Raw genomic sequence first — 23,424 nt, 5'->3', positions numbered from 1 at the left:
AAAGTGAGTATGCTACACAAAAGATTAGACTTAAAAAATAAACAAATAGCATTTTCACCCGAGAAAACACCCCTGTACATGAACACAGGACATCAGGTATACGACATAAGTATTAGTTTTCATTTTTGAGGTTTATTCACGACGATGTTTTCTTCAAACAACGAGAGGGAAGAAACATTCTTCAGACAGGTATGTGGTCGATGAGGATTAGTACAAGAGAAGGCAAGTGTTTTAATTTTGAGCTGATTTAAAAGTTCTTGGCTCCGTGGTTGGCCAGCAGCCGAAAGATACCCAGGATGAGAACTACGGAGGGAAGCTCATGCCAGAAAGGGGAAAAAGTGGAGTATAAGAAAGGGGTGGGGGGTGAAGCTAGGGTTGACTGCATGTTTTTTTGCAAATAAAGTTGAGAAAAGCACAAAATTTTCCCTTTGAGGGGAGGAAAATAAAATTAATAGCAAGTCCGAGTAAAAATAATAACTTACCGATTTTTATGCGGAAGGTGGAGCTGTTTGAGTTCTCTCACAAGCTCATCAAAATCTGAGTGCATTATCGGTGCGATGGTTTGAAGAGCTGCGGTTGAATGACTGACTGTTACTCAGTTTTCGTTTGGTAGGCTACGCTTCTCGATGCACTGTTTAACATTTATAAACAACTCCGCTCTTATTGTGGCGTTTTTCATTGACTCCACCGGAAGATGTTCCTTAGTTACACCAACGTTATTATTAACACTTCGGATAAAAATAAACATCTGCGCAGTATCTTAAACCAGTGCAACTTTAAACCAGTCAAACTCCAACACTTGGACGCCAACTGTTCAAACAAAGAATAGTCTATGCTCCGTATTTCGCGTGTCATTGTTCTCCTGGATAAGGTAAGGTGATGCTTTAAAAATCTGGATAGAGGATTTCAAGCTTACATTTCTTGAAGAACTCACTATCCGGAAATGCCTAGCGCTGTTTTGCCATTTTACGTGCCTCAACAAATCTGGTTTTGTCGTCACTCGTTCGTTTTTTCTGTGTTTGGTAAAAACATTTTGTCGCTTCTTCTGCAAAAGTATCAAGTAGCACGACTTCTGCATCCGTGCATTTTCGGAAAATTCACTCCGCTATCCAGGAAGTTTTTTGTTAAAATACCTCTTGAGATTCTGCTCGATTCTGTCCATGATCTTCCGTCTTTTTGCTGTCAGCCGTTACGTTGCAATACTACATCAGGTTACCGCGTGGATACTGCGATCGTCCACACCTAAGACACAAAACAACTGAACTCTTGAAACATTGTCGTCGCCAGGCAACCGTCACCGCGTCAGAAGCTTCAGCCGCATCATTGGTTTCGTATTTAATTCGTCATTGTTACAATGTCGTGTATTAGTTACAAATAATTGTTAGGAGAAAAAATCCCTCGTAACCGTAGTGAAAACGTGCTTTTATGGAAGATCGTTACGGACTATCTTGATACCATTGACAATTTTAACCATCTTAAATTATACGTAGAATCAGATAGCCTCCTCATTTTGAGGATGAGATACTCCACGAGTCGCATGTGGCCATACCTTCGGTGAGCGTAATTGTCAGATGTAGATGGATAATGTGCGATTTGTTTTTTCAACGACGCCTTTTTTTTCTTTTTCTTGTGCCTTTGTCCCCCATTGGCTCAGAGTTGGCATGGTTATTAACGCATTCCGTATGGTTAATTTGTGGGGTAGCGAGTTTCTGCTGTCGCCCCGCTCCCCCGCGGGGTGGAATATGTCTACCACAAATGTCTGCTTGTAATATTTTTTATATAAAGTGAGCCAAAGTTTTCCAAATGTTTGCGAATCGTGTATCTTAAGCGGAATATGGGTACCAGCGTGGTATTCACGTAATGGGGTACCGGAAACCGCCTAGCAACCACACCCAAAATGGTCGGCACATCGACCCTCGTTGTTAATACGCCGGCAGATTCGATCCGGAGCAGGCGCGCCTCCCCATCTCGGAAGCTGCACTTTAACACGCGCGACTATCTGGACTTTTTTTAAAAAAATATTGGACGCATTTAAACAATTGCATCGTTGTTACGTCAGTGAATTAAATTGCTACGTGATATTTTCCCCGAGATAACAAAAACTTGGAGAGAGAAGGGGGGGGGGGGAGTGTTCACTCATACGCTTAGGCCCACAGATTAAATTAATCACGTAACCACGTATCGATAAGGTATTCGATTACTGGTCACAGTGCGTGTGTGTGTGTGTGTGTGTGTGTGTGTGTGTGTGTGTGTGTATGAATTCCTAAGGGACCAAACTGCTGAGATCACCGGTCCCTAGAGTTACAAACTATATAAACTAACTTATGCTAAGAGTGGGGCCGTGCAGTCCGTGACATGGCGCCTCTAACCGCACGGCCACTCCGCGCGGCTGTGTATATGATGCCTATAGGTAGGGTGACTTTTCATTCATTCATTGATTTATTCATTCATTCATCTTGTTCCGTAAATTCGAACAAGAAGTAGAACCTTCCGGGGTTAGGAACGAGTGAAGAGAAATGAAATGGTTGAAATGGCTCTGAGCACTATGGGACTTAACTTCTAAGGTCATCAGTCCCCTAGAACTTAGAACTACGTAAATCTAACTAACCTAAGGACGTCACACACATCCATGCCCGAGGCAGGATTCGAACCTGCGACCGTAGCGGTCGCGCGGTTCCAGACTGTAGCGCGAGTGAAGAGATACATTAACGATAAACTATAACTATACTACGTAACGTTATTCCTGCTTATGACACCTACATTTAATTTAGTAAATTAGAAAGGGAGGTGCCGCTTTGAAAATAGTTGCTATCTCCTCAGTTACTGTATATAGCTGTTTTTCATCTGCTACTGGTAGCGCAATTTTTACTTCGTTGGAATGTCATTGCTTTGAGAAAATATTTATCAACTTCTGTTCAAATGGTTCTGAGCACTATGCGACTTAACTTCTGAGGTCATCAGTCGCCTAGAACTTAGAACTAATTAAACCTAACTAACCTAACGATATCACACACATCCATGCCCGAGGCGGGATTCGAACCTGCGACCGTAGCGGTCGCTCGGCTCCAGACTGTAGCGCCTAGAACCGCACGGCCACTCCGGCCGGATATCAACTTCTGTAACTAATGAGTCCCGTTTACCGATGATAACTACTTGTCCTACAGCTCCTAATCGCTATGCTTTCTGAATCCAGATATTCAGATAATTTGTAAAAACAGTCGCTGATGAGGTATAGTTCTAATTTTCTTTCGAGTTAGTGCGGATTCCCGATTTCCTTCATTATATTAAAAAAAATGGTTCAAATGGCTCTGAGCACTATGGGACTTAACTGCTGAGGTCATTAGTCCCCTAGAACTTAGAACTAGTTAAACCTAACTAACCTAAGGACATCACAAACACCCATGCCCGAGGCAGGATTCGAACCTGCGACCGTAGCGGTCTTGCGGTTCCAGACTGCAGCGCCTTTAACCGCACGGCTACTTCGGCCGGCCATTATATTAAATGGAGGCTCTAGAGTATGTATAAGTCCATTCCCAACCGTATACAAAGAAGCAAAGTCTGCATGAAAATTATTTTTGTGTCTTGCATTGCGATTTTGGTAAACACAGTTCAGATGAAAGTGATTTTTTAGTCAGCAACAAAAACAATTAAGGAACAAATGTTCTTAAAAAGACTTGTGTAAGATGTCCAACTATCTGCTTTATACAATATTACTACTGCTCGTTTCTACTGAATAAACGCTTCATTTATTTAAGGTACATTGCCCGCGAAGATAGTCCCGCAACACAACAAAGACCGAAAATATGCAAAATAAATCAACACTTGTCTTCAGATCAACGCAGTGAGAATTTCATGTAAGAGCAAAATACGCCCAACTGAGCGCTTCTTGATTAGTTTGTATATGTTTTGCCACATGGTCTGCGATGATTTGTTTTTAACTGCAGGATCTCCCGTTGCAGCGTTCACTAGATAAGGGAAACAGAATATGCTGACGAAAGTGCAAGACACTTGCTCAGATTCATTTAAAAGATGATGTCTCTAGCTGTTAAGCTGTTCTGTTATTAGTGTGTTGTCGAGTATGACAGTGTCACACTAAAGAGGGAATTAAATTAGAGGTAGTTACTATTGAGAGACAGAGAGAAAGAAACAGCGAGAGAGTAATGTCGTCAGACATTTTACGGCTCGTCGCCGGACAAAACGCGCGATATCGCATTTGATCTCGGTCAGATCGAGGGTGTCCGATGCATGGATTAATTCAATCTCCGAGGTCGTGCGGCGACGGGATTTTCCACGTATTACGAGTAGCTCTATTAAGTCGAAACCGCCGCCGCCAGAAATCACTGCAAGGGACAACGATATGTTTTAACGACTCTTCTTAACATCGACCAGCTGTGTGGCTGGATTCAAGAGTTTTTAGCAAACAGAACACAGCATGTTGTTCTAAATGTAGAGACGTCTACAGACGTTAAAGTAACCTCTGGCGTGCCACAAGGGAGTGTTACGGGACCATTGCTTTTCACAATGTATGTAAATGACCTAGTAGATAGTGTCGGAAGTTCCATGCGGCTTTTCGCGGATGATGTTGTAGTATACAGAGAAGTTGCAGCATTAGAAAATTATAGCAAAATGCAGGAAGATCTGCAGCGGATAGGCACTTGGTGCAGGGAGTGGCAACTGACCCTTAACATAGACAAATGTAATGTATTGCGAATACATAGAAAGAAGGATCCTTTATTGTATGATTATATGATAGCGGAACAAACACTGCTAGCAGTTACTTTTGTAAAATATCTGGGAGTATGCGTGCGGAACGATTTGAAGTGGAATTATCATATAAAGTTAATTGTTGGTAAGGCGTGTGCCAGGTTGAGATTCATTGGGAGAGTCCTTAGAACATGTAGTCCATCAACAAAGGAGGTGGCTTACAAAACACTCGTTCGACCTATACTTGAGTATTGCTCATCAGTGTGGGATCCGTACCAGGTCGGGTTGACAGACGAGAGAGAGAAGATCCAAAGAAGAGTGGCGCGTTTCGTCCCAGGGTTATTTGGTAAGCGTGATAGCGTTACGGAGATGTTTAGCAAACTCAAGTGGCAGACTCTGCAAGAGAGGCGCCCTACATCGCGGTGTAGTTTGCTGTCCAGGTTTCGAGAGGGTGCGTTTCTGGATGAGGTATCGAATATATTGCTTCCCCCTACTTATACCTCCCGAGGAGATCACGAATGTAAAATTAGAGAGATTCGAGCGCGCACGTAAGCTTTCCGGCAATTGTTCTTCCCGCGAACCATATGCGACTGGAACAGGATAGGGAGGTAATGACAGTGGTACGTAAAGTGTCCTCCGCCACACACCGTTGGGTGGCTTGCGGAGTATAAATGTAGATGTAGATTCTAATGGTTTGTAATAGCGGATCGACAGATATCAATTAAGCGAACTATTCACCAGTTCACTGTTGCACAGCATTGAAGGAAACTGATCAGAAAAGCCAAGAGTTTAAATTTTTCTATCATTTCTGATTTGCTCTGTACATTATCCGATCAGAAGTATCTAAATAGAGTTATGCAGTGCGGAGTTGACCGCCTGATGTCGCGGGAGGCGGATCTGCCAGAATAGGAGGAGTTAAGGAGTACTGTGTTGGTAGAGAAGCGACAACAGCAGAATGGATGGGTTAGGAGAGCTCAGCGACTTGGAACGTTCCACATCTACATCTGGATACCTATTCCGCAAGCCACCGCACGAGCGCGGCAGAGGGTACGCTGTACCACTACTAGTAATTTTCTTCCCTGTTCCACTTGCTTGATAGACCGAAAAACGACTGTCTGTATGCCTCCGTATGAGCCCTTATTTCTCGTACCCTATCTTCGTGGTCCCTGCGCGAAATGTATTTTGGCGGCAGTACGACTGTTCTGCAGTCAGATTCAATAAACCGAAGTCGACCATTCACCTTCTCTACCACAGTCCTCACATGATCGTCCATTTCATATCGCCCTGCAAAGTTACGCCCAGAAGCTTAAACGACGTGACTGTGTTAAGCAGGACACTACTAATGCTGTGTCCGAACACTACCAGTTTGTTTTTCCTACTCATCCGCATTAACTTACATTTTTCTACATTTAGAGACAGCTGCTATTCATCACACCAACTATAAATTTTGTCTAGGTCATCTGGTGTCATCCTACAGACACTGAACTTCGACACCTTCCTCTACACTACAGCATTGTTAGCAAACAATACCGGGTTGCTGCCCACCCTGTCCGCCAGATCATATATATAGCAGTGGTCCTATCACACTTCCTGGGGCACATCTGATGTTACCCCTGTCTCCGATGAACACGCGCCGTCGAGGACAACATACTGTGTTCCATTACTTAAGAAGTCTTCGAGCCAGTCACATGTCTGGGAACCTATTCCGTACGCTCGTACCTAGTCACTGGATGCTACCTTATTAACAAATCCGTCAGGGACATTTCAACCCTTCTAAATCTTCCAAGTGACTGTTTGTGATGGTATCATGCAGCGGAAACACGAAGGAACAACCATAGCTAAACGGAGACCATGCAAATCTCATTTTCTCACGGACAGGGACCGTCGAGTATGACCGAGGTTGGTTGTAAAAAATCGCATGAAATCAGCGGAAGGAATCCCTGTTGAGGTCCAAAATGCTACCAGGAGTCCAGCTAGCACCAAGTGATTGCCTACATCTGCTTCTATTTTTATACTCCGCAAGCCACCCAACGGTGTCTGGCGGAGGGCACTTTACGTACCACTGTCATTACCTCCCTATCCTGTTCCAGTCGCGTATGGTTCGCGGGAAGAACGACTGTCTGAAAGCCTCCGTGCGCGCTCGAATCTCTCTAATTTTACATTCGTGATCTCCTCGGGAGGTATAAGTAGGGGGAAGCAATATATTCGATACCTCATCCAGAAACGCACCCCCTCGAAACCTGGACAACAAGCTACACCGCGATGCAGAGCGCCTCTCTTGCAGAGTCTGCCACTTGAGTTTGCTAAACATCTCCGTAACGCTATCGCCCAGACCAAATAACCCTGGGACGAAACGCGCCACTCTTCTTTGGATCTTCTCTCTCTCGTCTGTCAACCCGACCTGGTACGGATCCCACACTGATGAGCAATACTCAAGTATAGGTCGAACGAGTGTTTTGTAAGTCACCTCCTTTGTTGATGGACTACATGTTCTAAGGACTCTCCCAATGAATCTCACCCTGGCACCCGCCTTACCAACAATTAATTTCATATCATCATTCCACTTCAAATCGTTCCGCACGCATACTCTCAGATATTTTATAGAGGTAACTGCGTCATATAATCATACAATAAAGGAAAGGTCAGTAGGCAGTGAAAAGAACGGCGTACAGTGGTCGATCATCGAGCAGAGCCACACGTTTAGTCAGTGCTTAGTGACGCTTGAGATGGTGCAAAGAAGGACGCCACTGGACAATGGATGATCGGAAACAAGTGATTTGGTGTGATGAATTACGCTGTACCCTACGACAATCCCATGGAAGGATTTTGGTTTGGCTAATACTGAAGAACGTTACCTGCCATCATGTGTAGTGTGAACAGTGAAGTACAGAGGATGTTGTTTTACGGTATCGTGTTGTTATTCGTGGTTTGGGTGTGGTTCCCGTGTTGCACGTAAGAAAACGCTAAATGCGGAAGAGCGAGAGCAAATTTTACAGCAGTGTGTACTGCGTGAGGTAGAGGAGTAGTTCGGAGACCATGACTGTTTGTATCAGCGTGACTATGTATCCTGTCTTAAAGCAGCGTCTATGAGGCAATGTTTTATAGGCAACAGTATTCCTAAAATAGGCTGGCTTCCCCAAAGCCACGACTTGAACCCAATAGAGCACCTTTGGGATGAGTCGGAATGTCGACTTCGCTCCAGACCCGAGCGTCCAACATCACTACCTTCACTGGTTTCGGTTCTTGAGGAAGAATGGGCTCCCATTCCTCCAGGGACAGTCGGACACATCATTGAAAGTGTCCCTAGCAGAGTTCTGGCCTTCATAAAGGCGGAGGGTGGACACATCCCTCATTAATGTCCACCTTCAACTACGAGTATATGGTTCGAGAGCTCGTGGAATATGGGGCAGCGTATGAATGGGGGAAAGGATGTGGCAAGTTGATGCTACGACTCCGACCGTGGGGACGGCTACAGAAAAGCGTAGCTGGTAACGAACTTCCTAGAAAGGCGTGCACCTGGATTCGAGTTCCTGTTCGGCAAACAAATTCAAAAATCGTTCAAATGGCTCTGAGCACTATGGGACTTAACATCTGAGGTCTTCAGTCCCCTAGAACTTAGAACTACTTAAACCTAAGTAACCCAAGGACATCACATACATCCATGCCCGAAGCAGGATTCGAACCTGCGACCATATCGGTCGCACGGTTCCAGACTGAAGCGCCTAGAACCGCTCGGCCACACAGGCCGGCTTCGGCAAACAGTTTTAATATGGTCTATAGAATCATTTTTATAAGGCTAATGAGTTTGCGATTAGCGTTTGAATTTTGCTATCTGTCCTATTAACGTTTTTCCTATGTAGGAAGGTATGTAATCGTTGACTCTCGCCCTCGAGACCCAGAAGGCAGTGAACAACGGGTCACACGTTGATTCCGTGTTTTTGACTTCCGGAAGATATTCGTTACAGTTCCATACTATCGCCTAATAATATATATAGGTGTACAGAATATCAGAAATCCTCAGACAAAAAAATAACTTCGACCGTACCCCCCCAGGGAGTGCTGCAGGACTATTGTCGTCGTTGTGGTGGTGGACTTCATTTCGAAGACCCGTTTGATGCAGTTCACCACCTTACTCTAACCTGTACAGGCCGCTTCATCTCTGGATTACTACTACAACCTACATTCACTTGAACCTGCGTAGTATATTCATGCCTTGGTCTCTGTCTATAATTGTTACCCTCTCACACTTTTCTCCATTATCAAATTGACGATTCCTTGATGTCTCATGATGTGATCTGTTACCAAATTCGCCGCGCGGGATTAGCCGAGCAGTCTAGGCGCTACAGTCATGGACTGTGCGGCTGGTCCCGGCGGAGGTTCGAGTCCTCCCTCGGGCATGGATGTGTGTGTGTTTGTCCTTAGGATAATTTAGGTTAAGTAGTGTGTAAGCTTAGGGACTGATGACCTTTGCAGTTAAGTCCCTTAAGATTTCGCACACATTTGAACATTTTTTTGTTACCAAATTCACGTTTCCTTGAGACCTCGGAGTATGTCATATCAACCGATCCCTTCTTTTGGTCAACGTGTGTCATAAATTTATTTATTTCTCAATTCTATTCAGTATCTCCTCATTAGTTACATGATCTGTCCACTTCTGGCCCTAATGCAAGCAGTTATTCGGCTTAACATGGATTGAGAGAGTTGTTGATGTCCAATTGGGGCGCCAGATCGTCAAAATCCCGAGATGGTTGGAGGACCCTACCGGTAATGCTCCAAAGTTCTCGATTTTTTTTTTGGGGGGGGGGGGGGGATCTGGCAAACTTACTGGCCAAGGTAGGGTTCGGCAAGCATAAAGACAAGCAGTTCGAACTCTCGCCTAGTGCGTAGGGGCATTACCTTGCTGAAATGTAAGCCCAGGATAGTTTGCCATGACTGGAAAGAAAACGGGGCGTAGAATATCGTCGAAGTATCGCTGTGTTGCAAGGGTGCTGCAGATGCCAACAAAGGCGTCATGCTATGAAAAGAAATGGCACCCCAGACCATCACTCCTGGTTTTCGGGCATATGGCGGACGAGAGGTTGGTGTCCCACCGCCGTCTATGGCGTCTCAGACACGTCTAAATTGGTCTTCGGGGCTCAATTCTCAAGGATATGGTAATTTTATTGACAGACGATGTAACAGGTAGGTCATCGCTGCATGTCAATATACGATAATAAATTCAGAACAAATGAGAAACACGTGTCACTGTAAAGGGTACCCCAAACAGTCACATAAATACACAGTGTATCCCTCTCTGTTGGCAAAGCAGGTGTTTATTCTCGCATGCTATCACAAATGTGCCGAATGACAAGCTGCGATACACTGTCCCAAGAATCTTGCACATTTTGTTGCGATTCGGCAGTGGTTCTTGCAGGTTCTGGAGAAGTTCCTGCTTCACCATGTCCCATACATGTCGGATTGGCGAGAGATCTGCTGATCTTGCTGGCCAGGGCAGTTGTTGCAAGCCACGAAGAGCACTTCGCGACGCTGCAGCCGTATGTGGATGAGCATTCTTCGCTGAAAAATCACATTACTTTCCTGTCGAAGAAATGGCAGTAGCCTTGGTATAACAACCTGTGAAATGTAGCCGACGCTGGTTACTTAACCCTGCAGAAACACCAAGTGTGACCCTGAATTGTAACTAATGACGCCCCACACCACGGTGCGAGCTATGTGTTGTGACCGAAAACACTCCGTCGTAGGCCGCTCCCCAGTTCTACACCGTACACGTGTACGTCCATCACTCACACACAGACAGAACCTCCTCTCCCTACTGAAGATGACAGAGTGCCATCCCAACCTACAGTCGACTATTTCTCCATATCAGAGTAGCTGCGCTGAGCTGCTTTTGTAGTGTCAGTGGCAGCCTGGCCAGAGACACACGTGGTCTTAGTCTTGATGCAAGCAGACGATTCCCAATGGTCCTAGGTGATACAGAAGCTGCAACACATGCCGGGATTTCTTCCCTGCATGATGTTCGGTCGGACACCACTGCTCGCACAATGTTATCAATTTTAACCAGAATTACGCGGACGTCCAGAACCTGATCAATGGGTGTGGGAATGTCCCACAGATCACTGATGAAAGCAGCGACACACCACCGACACACTGTGCCCACATGTGTAGCAACCAGTCCACAGGTCCATCCAGCTTCCCTGGGGCCCACAGTACGAACCCGTTCAAATGGCTAAGGTTATTTAACAGGTGTACGTACGTACTCATCGGTGGAACACGGTTGTATCTTTAAATGAATCTGCAAACACTGTTCACTTGTAAATTTAGCACAGTTACTGCCTGCAAAGTCAAAACAGAGGGCGGACAGACAGCCCTCCTGAGTGTCTTCTGATTGCTGATGACCGTAACAAAAAAAGATACACATCATACACTGTTGCCTTCAAAACACAGTTCTTCAGGGAGTTGCATTCCATCTCTCTCTCTTTCTCTCTCTCTCTTACTTTTTTCTGGCAGTGTATATCTGGCACGGGTTCCAGTCATACTAGCAATCTTCAAGTATCGGTTGAAAGATGGTACAGAAAGTTACATCCACTCTCTGAGGGTTCTTCCAATGAATCTCAATCTGATATCTACCTTCCTTGAGATCAGTTTTAAGTGATAGTTCCACCTTGTATCACTCCATACGGACACTCGAGATGTGACTGCTTCGAGTGAGCATTTGGTACTTGTGTAAACATACAATAATGGGTCTTTCCGCTTACTTATGCACAGTATGTTACATTTGTTTATGCTGAGGATCAACTGACAGTCCCTGCACCAAACGTCGACCTGAAGATCTTCTTGCATTTCGCTCAAATTTTATATCGATCGTGTCTCTCTGTATGCAATAGCATCATTGGCGAATAGGCAATAGCTTCTGACGATATCCTCTACGTAAATTATATATGTATAGTGAATAGTAACGCAAAACCAAGGAAAAATTTGAAAAGGGAATTAAAATTGTGGGAGAAGAATATATTCTAATTCTGTTACAGACAGCAGAGGGCTTGGAAGAGCTGTTGAACAGAATAGTCTTGAAAGGACATATCTTCAGCCTGGAATCTCATATACTAGAGTAGAATTGTTTTCAGTGACGAGTCACTAGTAACAGTACCGTAAGTGCAGAAGAGCCATTGGCAGAAGAGGAATGGTCTGATGACACTGCTGTTTTCGACTTTCTTTGCGTTGATACAAAAGGAGAACCAGTTGTCAACCACCCATTGAACAAGCACAGCACAGAGAGAGACTACTTCCTTTCTTTATTTACCAATGAGAAGCTGGAGTATGTGGTTCAGCAGACAAGTCTGTATGCAGAGCAACAGAAACAAAAACGGCAATCTGGTCAGACTGTAAGTGAGTCAACAAATAACTGGACGAATTTATATGTAGAGGAGTTACAGGCCTGGATTGGAATGAATATCTTGATGGGTGTGGTTGTGTTGCCAAGTGTAGTGCACTACTGGAGTTCAGAACCTGCCTTAGGTCAACTTTATATATCGAAACCTATGACATGCAAACGTTTCAAAAAGATATGTGAAACTATTCACATAAATGACAACAGGCTGAATCCTCCAAGAGGGCATCCAAACCACGATAAACATCACAATGTCAGACCTCTTATAACTTTTCTGAACAACACAATTCGTAAGCCATACACTGCTAATAAGGTATTGGCTGTGGATGAAAGCATGATACCTTTCAAGGGGCAGTCTTCGCTCAAGTAGTATATGCCTCTCAAGCCAGTAACATGAGGATACAAGGTATGGTGTTTAGCAGATTCAAAGACTGGATATGTCATAAAATTTGATATTTACACAGGAAAATCAAATGACGGGAGAGCGTGTAGTCATTAGCCTCACCCAAAACCTGAAATATAGTAACAGTTTAGGAGCGTTTGACAACTTCTTCACCACAGTGAATCTAATGCAAATGCTTTTGAACAATGGAATCTACTCTATAGGGACTGTCAGAGCAAACCGGAAAGGGCTTTCTTCAATGATGAAAGATAAATGTACCTTGAAAAGAGGAGAATTTCAGTTTCAGTGCAAACGTGGCATTGCAGCTATAAAATGGATGGACAACAAACCTGTCACTATTTTGACAACTTCAGACAATCCTAGAGATACCACACTTGTCTCAAGAAAGAATAAGGATGGCACAACTAGCATGGTTATGTGTCCCACAGCTGTGGCAAGATACAATACCATAATGGGAGGTGTAGATCACTTTGATCAACTTAGAGAACGTTACGCAATAGGTCGACGTTCTCGTAAGTGGTGGCATTGGATTCTCTATTTCCTATTAGACATGGCAGTTGTAAATGCCTTTATATTGAACAAAACTAATAAAGGACAAGAGGGATATGATGATCAATTGAACTTTCGATTATGACTCGCAAAACAATTGATAGATGGCTTTACATCCCGCAAAAAAAAAGGTCGTCCAGTAACCATTCTAACCAAGAAGAACACCGTACCAGATTATGTTCGACTGGCAAAAGTAGGCGATCATATGCCCGTTTTAGAAAAAACCTACAGATGGTGCTGAAAGTGTTCAACAAAAGCTCGTGACAATAGAACAATATACACTCCTGGAAATGGAAAAAAGAACACATTGACACCGGTGTGTCAGACCCACCAAACTTGCTCCGGACACTGCGAGAGGGCTGTACAAGCAATGATCACACGCACGGCACAGCGGACACACCAGAAACCGCGGTGTTGGCCGTCGAATGGCGCTAGCTGCGCAGCATTTGTGCACCGCCGCCGTCAGTGTCAGCCAGTTTGCCGTGGCATACGGAGCTCCATCGCAGTCTTTAACACTGGTAGCATGCCGCGACAGCGTGGACGTGAACCGTATGTGCAGTTGACGGACTTTGAGCGAGGGCGTATAGTGGGCATGCGGGAGGCCGGGTGGACGTACCGCCGAATTGCTCAACACGTGGGGCGTGAGGTCTCCACAGTACATCGATGTTGTCGCCAGTGGTCGGCGGAAGGTGCACGTGCCCGTCGACCTGGGACCGGACCGCAGCGACGCACGGATGCACGCCAAGACCGTAGGATCCTACGCAGTGCCGTAGGGGACCGCACCGCCACTTCCCAGCAAATTAGGGACACTGTTGCTCCTGGGGTATCGGCGAGGACCATTCGCAACCGTCTCCATGAAGCTGGGCTACGGTCCCGCACACCGTTAGGCCGTCTTCCGCTCACGCCCCAACATCGTGCAGCCCGCCTCCAGTGGTGTCGCGACAGGCGTGAATGGAGGGACGAATGGAGACGTGTCGTCTTCAGCGATGAGAGTCGCTTCTGCCTTGGTGCCAATGATGGTCGTATGCGTGTTTGGCGCCGTGCAGGTGAGCGCCACAATCAGGACTGCATGCGACCGAGGCACACAGGGCCAACACCCGGCATCATGGTGTGGGGAGCGATCTCCTACACTGGCCGTACACTACTGGTGATCGTCGAGGGGACACTGAATAGTGCACGGTACATCCAAACCGTCATCGAACCCATCGTTCTACCATTCCTAGACCGGCAAGGGAACTTGCTGTTCCAACAGGACAATGCACGTCCGCATGTATCCCGTGCCACCCAACGTGCTCTAGAAGGTGTAAGTCAACTACCCTGGCCAGCAAGATCTCCGGATCTGTCCCCCATTGAGCATGTTTGGGACTGGATGAAGCGTCGTCTCACGCGGTCTGCACGTCCAGCACGAACGCTGGTCCAACTGAGGCGCCAGGTGGAAATGGCATGGCAAGCCGTTCCACAGGACTACATCCAGCATCTCTACGATCGTCTCCATGGGAGAATAGCAGCCTGAATTGCTGCGAAAGGTCGATATACACTGTACTAGTGCCGACATTGTGCATGCTCTGTTGCCTGTGTCTATGTGCCTGTGGTTCTGTCAGTGTGATCATGTGATGTATCTGACCCCAGGAATGTGTCAATAAAGTTTCCCCTTCCTGGGACAATGAATTCACGGTGTTCTTATTTCAATTTCCAGGAGTGTATGTATGCTGCTCCTGCAACGTACCCCTGTGTATCGTACCATGCTTCCGTCAGTTTCAAGGAAAATAAAAAGAAAATGTAACAATCATTTGAACATTTTGTTGAAAAAGAATTAGTACTTGTAAATTTGTAATGTAAATGTTTTTGAAATAAAGTAAAATAAAAAGAAATCACCGTCTTGTTAAAAAAATGTTACATGTAATGCCAACATGCTACAGCTTATAAAATGGAAATGGGATATCTTCTTCCCACCAAAGTGTAAAGCTCACAAGTGGAAAATCGGTTTACCACCGAAAATGTAAGGTTTAAAAAAGTGCTGTGGTGATATATTTACCACCATAATTTTTAGACGTAAATCACAAAAATAAAATTATCAAAAAATAAAATATAATAAATTGATCACAATTCTAATTCGATGCAAAAAAATTTGCTTCGCTGAGTTGCCACAAAAAATGCTTCCGTTAAAGGGTGTATACTTTTCTGATAATGGTTTTGTTTGTTTCTTTTGACAGCTGGAGAAGCTGCGTTTGGTAGCCGAGACAGAGGAGAGAGCTGAACTGCAGGCCCAGAGGTACGAAGAAAGGCTGACAGAGCTCCATTCGGTCATCGCAGAGCTGACGCGGAAGATCGAGAGGCAGAGATCACTAGTGATACGGGAAGAAGAAGATGTCATCTCGGGTAAGGGCAAGAGTGATCGTATTAGAACAGGTCGTAGGTTTCTGCCTTGTATCTAATGATATTTCCATTGGAACAGAAAACGAGAATGAGGACCAAGACCTGTCTCGCGACGCGGAGGGCTCGACCACGAACCTGGTGGACGACTCAGAGCTGCAAGATCCCGACCGCACGATTGGAGACCCTGACTCCAGCAACTCAGACAACGAGCACCAAGCAGATAATGTGAGTTGTCTCCCGCAGGCCTGCTTCTTGTCTTAAAGCGTGTGTCCACTGGCCAGTAATCTTCCGCAAGTTGCTTAGAAGCTATTTTTCCAAATTCTATGACATGGAGACACCCCCAGCAAGTCGACCTCCGCAAGTTTCGTCAACTTGCAGAAGTAGGTTTTGCAAGTTAGTGGGAACAGTTTGTTGCGTTCTTGCTGCAAATATCTGTCAAAAATGTCAGTAACAAAAAAACAGAATGATGCAAAGACAAGTAAGCCAAAACAAATGTACCATTGGAACCCCTTAAACGTATATAATAGGCCACCGTCAATCAAGGAAATGCAGAATGAATTTACCGATTACTTTGTTTCACCAGAACAGGAAGTGGAATGGCAGTACAGACAACTTTAAATTTGAGCTACATTTGTAATGTTAACGCAAATATAAATGCGCTAGACCCATACATCCACATCCATATCATAAAAGTGATACATAGTATCATAAAAGTGGTATGTCGTTTCCACTTCTCCACCTAAAACACTATATCAAATTCAACCAAACTTGGGATATGTTGCACTAACCTATCTGGAAAGAACCACTGTGGGTATGAAAACCACCTACCTCTCAAAGGCATGGGGGTGAGCTTGAAAAATAAGTGTAGCTTACGATGTGCAAATAGCCAGAGTATATTCATCCAGTGTTTGAGAATGAGGACACTAGTGACTTACACCAAACTTTATGCATTTAAGACATTTGCGAGAGTTTTTCTCGGGAGCACCGCGCACATAATAATGAAAGGAAAAAAAACGTATATAATTTTTTACATTTTCACTGTTTGTGCAGTAAAACTGCATTTATTATATCTTTACTACTAACTCTATTTGCAAAACATTTTGTAGAGAGTATTCACATATATAACACTGGATGTATTTGCAAAATTATATCATTTTATGGCTCATTGTTCAGGAGATATGATGTCATAGATGTTGAAGTGCACAAGAATGAAACTGCTAAGCAAAATTCCCTAGAGATAAGGTTGAAGTAAGCTCACCGGACAAAAAATTCCTCATCGCTAGAGAAATCATTACAAGCATTGCTTAATGCCGTGTAATTTCGCTCCTGGGCCTGATAACTGTCTGGATTCAGTTAGGAAGTGAGTCCACAATGTTGTAAAGATACATCACATCCAGGTTAAGCCACTCACTGAGAATCTGCTTGTATAATTCCACCAAAATGTGAGTTTCTGATTTCAGCATTTTTCATGCTGTTTCAAATGACCCACAGATTTTTTGTGGGGGCTCAAGTCATGCCAGTTGAAATGTAATACCTGCCTCCATGGACGAGGTTGTTGACACACACTAGTGCAGTTGCAGTTGATGCTGAAGTAACCTGGTTTGAACCCAAGTGGTGGGGGAAAAATAAATAAATAAATAAATAAAAATTCACTGCCCGTATTTGGCCGGCAAGGATAGGAGAGGAGAGGTGGTAGCGTTAAGTTCCTGATCACCAGACTTTAGGCCCGTGTCCTGGTTTCAGTACTTAACATCTCTGTAGTATCTCATGAAGTGAGGGCATGTGACACCGTTGATGTTGATCCAACCATTGGATGGGGATATAAAGTGTGGCAGCCCACCCTTGGTGCTATGTGCTGGCATAGAGTTTCATCCTCTCCTTTCACTTGTCATCATCAAACAACACAAACATTACACTAAATCTCTCTCTCTCTCTCTCTCTCTCTCTCTCACACACACACACACACACACACACACACACACATGTAGTTGATCATGTTGCAAAGAAATAAAAAAAATGAGTTGCAGTAGGGTGGGGGAGTGTTCAGAAAACCAGTCATGCATTCTTCCAGCCCAGTCAACGTTGCTGTTGTCACTTTTATTTGCCTGTGTGAGTAGTGGGTTCTTGCAAGGTGACCAACCCTAGATGATCATTACATGCAGTTCCTGCTACAATATTCTCTTGCTGATAGGTCTGGATAACCTTCATATATTGCCTATAGCAATTCATTTTGGCGTTGGAAGTGAGTTTGATTCACAAGCCATGAAATGCCTATCCAGTCCCTGTCAGGCAGGATCTTTTCCTGGTCACAATTCTGACATCATGTTTCATTGGTACATGTGTTACACCACTGCTTATAGACATGTTGAATAGTCTGTCACAAAACACCAACAAAACCAGAAACTTCACAAACCATATGTCTATGGGCATGGCGAAACCTGTCTGCCCCTTATTGTCAGTCTGTCATGCACTTACATTTATACTTCTCTGTGTGCAATGTCTGCTTTAGGAGGGGAGGAGCTGGACAGAGAGAGAGAAGGAGTAAATTGACAGAAAGGAAGAGGAGGAGATAGGCAGAGAGAGCAGAGGGAAAGCATGGACAGAGAAAGGAAAGAGAAGGAAATGGACAGAGAGGGAAAGGGGGGGGGGGGGGGGAGGGAAGAAGAGATAGATAGAGAGGTGGGTGAGATGAAAGAGAGAGGAGGAGGAGGAGACGGATAGAGAGGTGGGAAGGGGAGTTGGACAAAGATAGGTGATGAGGACACGGACAGGAGAGGGATGAACAGGGAGAGGGGAGAGGAGGAGGAAATTGATAGAAAGAGGGGGAAGGAGAAGATGAACTGATAGAAGGCTGGAATAAATACATACCTGGACAACATCAGATACTCAGCTAATTTGTAATAAAAGTAATATGTACTGTTTGCAAAATTTGAGTAATAATTAAAAGTTGATCTCTTGGTGATACAGCTTTCCACATTTCTGTATCCTGTTTTTGAATATTTGTGCAATAGACATTTTCAGAAAATTTTTACACTGAGCAAAGTTCTATGATTTTAGTTTACTAAATAGAGTCCTTTTATAGATTAAATATGTAAGCCTTTTTATCTGTTTCTTCACCCTAACGTTTCTGTTTTCCTTAATGTCTGGTTTTTGTCATGATTTTACTTCAGTACTAATAGTAACAACAATAGTGACAATACAACAATGGTGGCTGCTGCTGCTGCGGTTTTTAAGCATGCATGACCCAGTGGTGTAACTAAAGTTTTGAGACCCCCCACTGCAAATAAATTTTTGGAATCATATTTACTGATAGATCTCAAAGAATAAATGTAAAGATATTAGACATTCAAACACCACAATACATGTCAAAAGTAAAGTAAACTAACCTAACTTACTGCTGCACTACCCACAGTTTTATGAAGTGTATCTATATGCTAAAGCAAAGACAACTTTCCAGTTCTCGTACAGTTAGCACTCAAAAATTTTTAGACATTGACTTCCATGTTAAGAGAATGACATTTCATGTTTAGTGCTTAGAACTGCTAAAGATGTAATCTGGACTCAGACACTGAGTTTCTAAGATATGTTTTGATTAATTTCAATTTAGAAAAATTTTGTTTCTGCTCTAGCAGAAGTTAAATGGTTGAGTCAAGTATAGCTGAAGAGCTGTGCACAGATCAGGGAGACTACTCACAAGAAATGTATTTTCAACAAACAAAAATTTTGTAAAATTTTTAATTGACAAAAAGTTCCCTTTCTTTCCAAATTCTTTCAACATATGTGTTATTAGACCAATATTTTGTGGTAAAATATGATTCATACTTTCTAACTAGGTTTTCTGCTATGTTCTGAATATCTTTATTTCCTACCTTAAAAAGATGAACTGGATGTAAGAAAGACATACAATCATTAACATTCTGTAGGCTGGTAAAATGATGAATTATAATATCAATGGAAGCACTGAAATCTGTGACTTGTAAATACTTTACTTTATCCACAGTTCTATGATCTTCAGGAAGTTCATAAAAATATTTCTCCTCTTTATGGGTACTTTTTTTGGTCAACTTAGGATCAATGCTCCAAACTTTCACTAGTACTTCCACTTCTTAACAACAACCTCGAAATTGTTTGTAAAGATAACTAGATTTTTCTTGCAGTATCAGCATTATGGGCTGCAGTAGTTTGGAAACTAGGTTAATATTTTCCAAAGAAATACAGTTTGATTAATAACAACGAATAAAATCTGAAAGGCCATCTAATTGGGCACAGTTTCTTCAGAGTCATTGTAACACATCTGTCAGCTGCAACAGTTTCATTTATTTGTTACTACTGAACCACCATTTTCTCGTAAAACTGTTTCTCAGAAAACTGTTTTCATGACAAAATCATTTAGTACCAAATTTAAACTATGTGTTGAATGATGTATAAACTCAGCATTTGAAGCTGGTGACTTAATTCTTGATTGCAGACCTAAGTGTTTGCCATTCATATACATACCGTATGTAGCACCAGTGTATCCTTGACCTCTGCACCTACCCAGTTGTGTGTTCATCTTCTCTAAATCAGTTATTATTCCTTTTTCAATACTCTCAGCATCATGGCTCCTAAAAATCCTACAGACGATTCCTTTATTTCAAAGTCATTTCTATCTGGTTTGCTTGAATCTAAATGCCTACTATTTAATAGTTGCATCATCATATTTTAAATTTGTGTGCTCAGATATTTTGTTTTAATCATTTCATTTGAAAGATGTTCCCACAGAAGAGGATAATATCTGGTGAGGAGGTCTATTATATTTAAGAAACTGTGCATCTGTTCCCCTTTTTCAGATTTCCTATGGCCATAGAAAGCAATTTGATGTAGAGCTAATGCCCTTATTACATCCAGTGCTACAGAAATTATAGCTTTCAGTAGGTCATGCCCTTCATCGAAAAATGTGTTAATGCTTTTGCCATGTTTCCATGTGCTGTAAGTAATACACATTTCTATGTAACTACAGAAATTCCTGATTGGAAATCAACTATATTATGAAAAGGATAGATTGCTGCTCACCACATTGAGAAGATTATTACATACTGAGCTTTTGGCCAAAGCCTTCTTCAGAATGAACACACACATATATATATGCACCTCACAAACACATGAGCACAATCTCTGGAAGCTGCAGCTGGAATGCATCTGTCGCAATGAACGAAAGCAGGAATCCTGAATGGGGCAGGGAGGGGGAGGAATAGCAGGATACTGGTGTGGGGAGACAGGAGCGCAGTCTGGCGGTGCGTGCGGGGCCTAGATGGCATCAGGATGAGGTTGCCAGGCACTGATCAGGAGACTTTGGTGGAGACAGGTGGGGGGGGGGGGGGGGGGGAGTGGAAAGGAGAGGAGCAGAGGAGGGAAAAACGTAAAATTTGCCATTTACCTCTAATAACAACTGGCAACAAATGGAAGAAAACTTTACTAAATGACTTGCTGTGATCATATTTAATGCTAGCATTGTCTGTGACACTCATGTCAGAGCACTGAGAACACTGCTGAACTCTCATTGGCTAGGAGAATGCATGTCATAGATGCACAGAACAAACCTAAACTTGACTACCATTGGTTGTGATTTCAGCTATAGCCTCAATCTACATACATCCAGAAACTTACATTGGAATATTGGACTGAACATCACTACATTTGTGTATTTTCCACTTTTGCTCCAAGGCAGATTTGCTGCACAGTGGCAAACGAACATGATCTGACTTTTGCACATAAATATTTTTGGAATGTTTTCCTTGGATGCAAAGCTGATACTGAAAATACTTTCCCAGATATTCCCAATTGGAAACAGATTAATATGTTTCCATCTCCCTGATATTAGGTTGAAAGAAAGAGTACTACATTGGGCCACAATCTCAAATAACGCACCGCTCCTTCTTGTCCAGCAGTAAAATGTGTCATTGGAAGAAAAATAAATTGCTTCACATGGAGATTGTATTTTATGATGAAGTTTATTGTGAATTTTTGGCGTCTGAGACCAGTAGTAAAGTTAATAATCACATGTTCATTATACTTCAGATTTATTTCTTGTTCGTGTCACTTAGATTTTAGAGAATTTCTGTAAAGAGCTGTAAGAAATTAAACTGAGAGTTATTTTGGAAAAAAATAGCAGTTTCTACCCTCAGACATTTTATGCATTGATGCTGATTGTTACATTTTACCCTCTGCCCCAAATAGTCCCAGACATTTTCTTTGGGATTAAGACAGGGCAGTCTAGCAGGCAAGTTGAGGGGCTAAAGGTGCATGAATCCTCATCAAACTACAAACATATGCATGGAGCCTTGTCTACATGGCTGTGTACTCATCCTGGGAGTGTTCACTGTGTACTCATCATAAAGAATGATAAAAAGATCATAAAAAATATAATGTTGAAATAAACATCCTATTTCATGTTCACCATAATGTGAGTCACTGTGCACAAAATCATGGTAAGAAAGACGTAACTGAATAACCTCCAGCCTGAACTGCACCCTCCACACACTACAGATCAAACATCTCATTGTGCCATCAGTCCACTAAATGCCTCACATTATTTGGAAAAGACAATTGTGACTTGGACCACACTGCACATCTCCATTTACCTACTCTCTAATTTCTGTATTTTTTGGCCCATTGAAGATGTGCAGCACTATGTGTCCCCAATGAGCAGTGGCCTTTTGCAAGGTACACGATTCCATATCTTCATTGCATGTAGCTCCCTTTGCAGTTTTCACTCAGAAACTAGTTGACATGGATCTGCATTAACTGACAGAAATTCCTGTTGGGGTTAGATTCCCTGTTAGTTAGAATACCTTTACAACCATTGTTCTTACGCCAAGTAAAATAGCTGCAAGTGCTGTACCATTCCTTGTATATTTATTGGACAGTCCATGCTGGTACACCATCAAATCAGTCAACCTCATTCATGCTAAGGCCATGGGTGTGATAGCTCCTTTCTGCCAGTCTGTCACTTCTCAATATCAAATCATCTTACTGCACTGATTCCTTACAACTGACTGACACACATACACCACTTCACTACATTGATTTATATCAGGAGTGGAAGATCACATGACTGCCTGGTACCAATCTTACTTCATCTACAGCACTACAGAGTGACCAGTGTGGTCTGTGAGCTGATGTTTCTTCTAATTCAGATTGTTGTCAGTGAGTCCTTCTGCAAATGGTTTTAATGTATTTTGTGCAGGAAGAGGAGCCCGACGAAGAAGCGTGCATCGTACCAGATCCACCAGATGAAGAGGACTGTACCTCTGGCGAGCCAGACACAACACCTCTGGCAGAGCCTGAGCATTCAGCAGTCCAGCAGCTGCAGCAGCAGCAACAGCAGCAGCAGCAGCAGCAGCAGAAGACAGAGATGGAGGGGGAAGGCCTGCTGAGCCGTGAGGCGGGCACGTCATGTCGCAGCCTGCAGCTGGCCGGGCTGGCTGAGGAGCTGGCGCAGCAGCGAGCAGAAGCTGCTGCGCTTCGAGAGCGTCTCGAACGGCAAGGTCACGAGCTGCAACAGGCACGTGCCAGCATCGCCACGCTACGCGCTGACCGCGACCGCCTGCGCAAGAAGGTGAGTGGGTGTGTCCTGCACAGCAGCCTCTTCTGGCATGTAGGGTCTATTTAAGGCAGGTGTCGGTCCAATAAGGGGCCATGTCCCTACCGCCCCCACCCCCCTCTCCCCCCAACGAATATTTTACTAGTGCCTATGTTTGCCACGTATTTGTTGCTTGATTAACACCATCTCATGTGCTGCAACTGCACATGCTGTCTGCTACCACAATGCAGCAGTCTACTCAGTAACTACTGTACTGGTTAATCTTTGTGGTTTACTAACACTGTTAAAAATGTCCCTAAACAAAATATTGCAGTATGCTAATTTGGGACCACTATTCTTGCTATTTCCAGTCTGCATTTTATGTAAAAGAGCAAATTGTTTTAGGACTGTGAAGTTGTAAACCAATAAATGAGTCCCAAAAAT

The 23,424-nt window shown here is 43.5% G+C and overlaps 1 protein-coding gene across 2 annotated transcripts in view; it reads left to right on the top strand.

The window, feature by feature from the left end:
* Window positions 1-23,424, top strand: part of LOC126484010 (colorectal mutant cancer protein) — a 605,708-nt gene that overhangs the window by 531,475 nt on the left and 50,809 nt on the right. For both annotated transcript variants that reach the window (XM_050107334.1, XM_050107342.1), the window contains exons 5-7: window positions 15,257-15,422; window positions 15,499-15,644; window positions 22,645-23,016. In XM_050107334.1, the coding sequence (XP_049963291.1) occupies window positions 15,257-15,422; window positions 15,499-15,644; window positions 22,645-23,016 (684 nt within the window). The remainder of the gene's footprint in view (window positions 1-15,256; window positions 15,423-15,498; window positions 15,645-22,644; window positions 23,017-23,424) is intronic.

The sequence above is a fragment of the Schistocerca serialis genome, chromosome 1, assembly GCF_023864345.2.
Source record: "Schistocerca serialis cubense isolate TAMUIC-IGC-003099 chromosome 1, iqSchSeri2.2, whole genome shotgun sequence".
Taxonomy (NCBI): domain Eukaryota; kingdom Metazoa; phylum Arthropoda; class Insecta; order Orthoptera; family Acrididae; genus Schistocerca; species Schistocerca serialis.
This window is presented reverse-complemented; position numbering and strand designations above follow the sequence as displayed.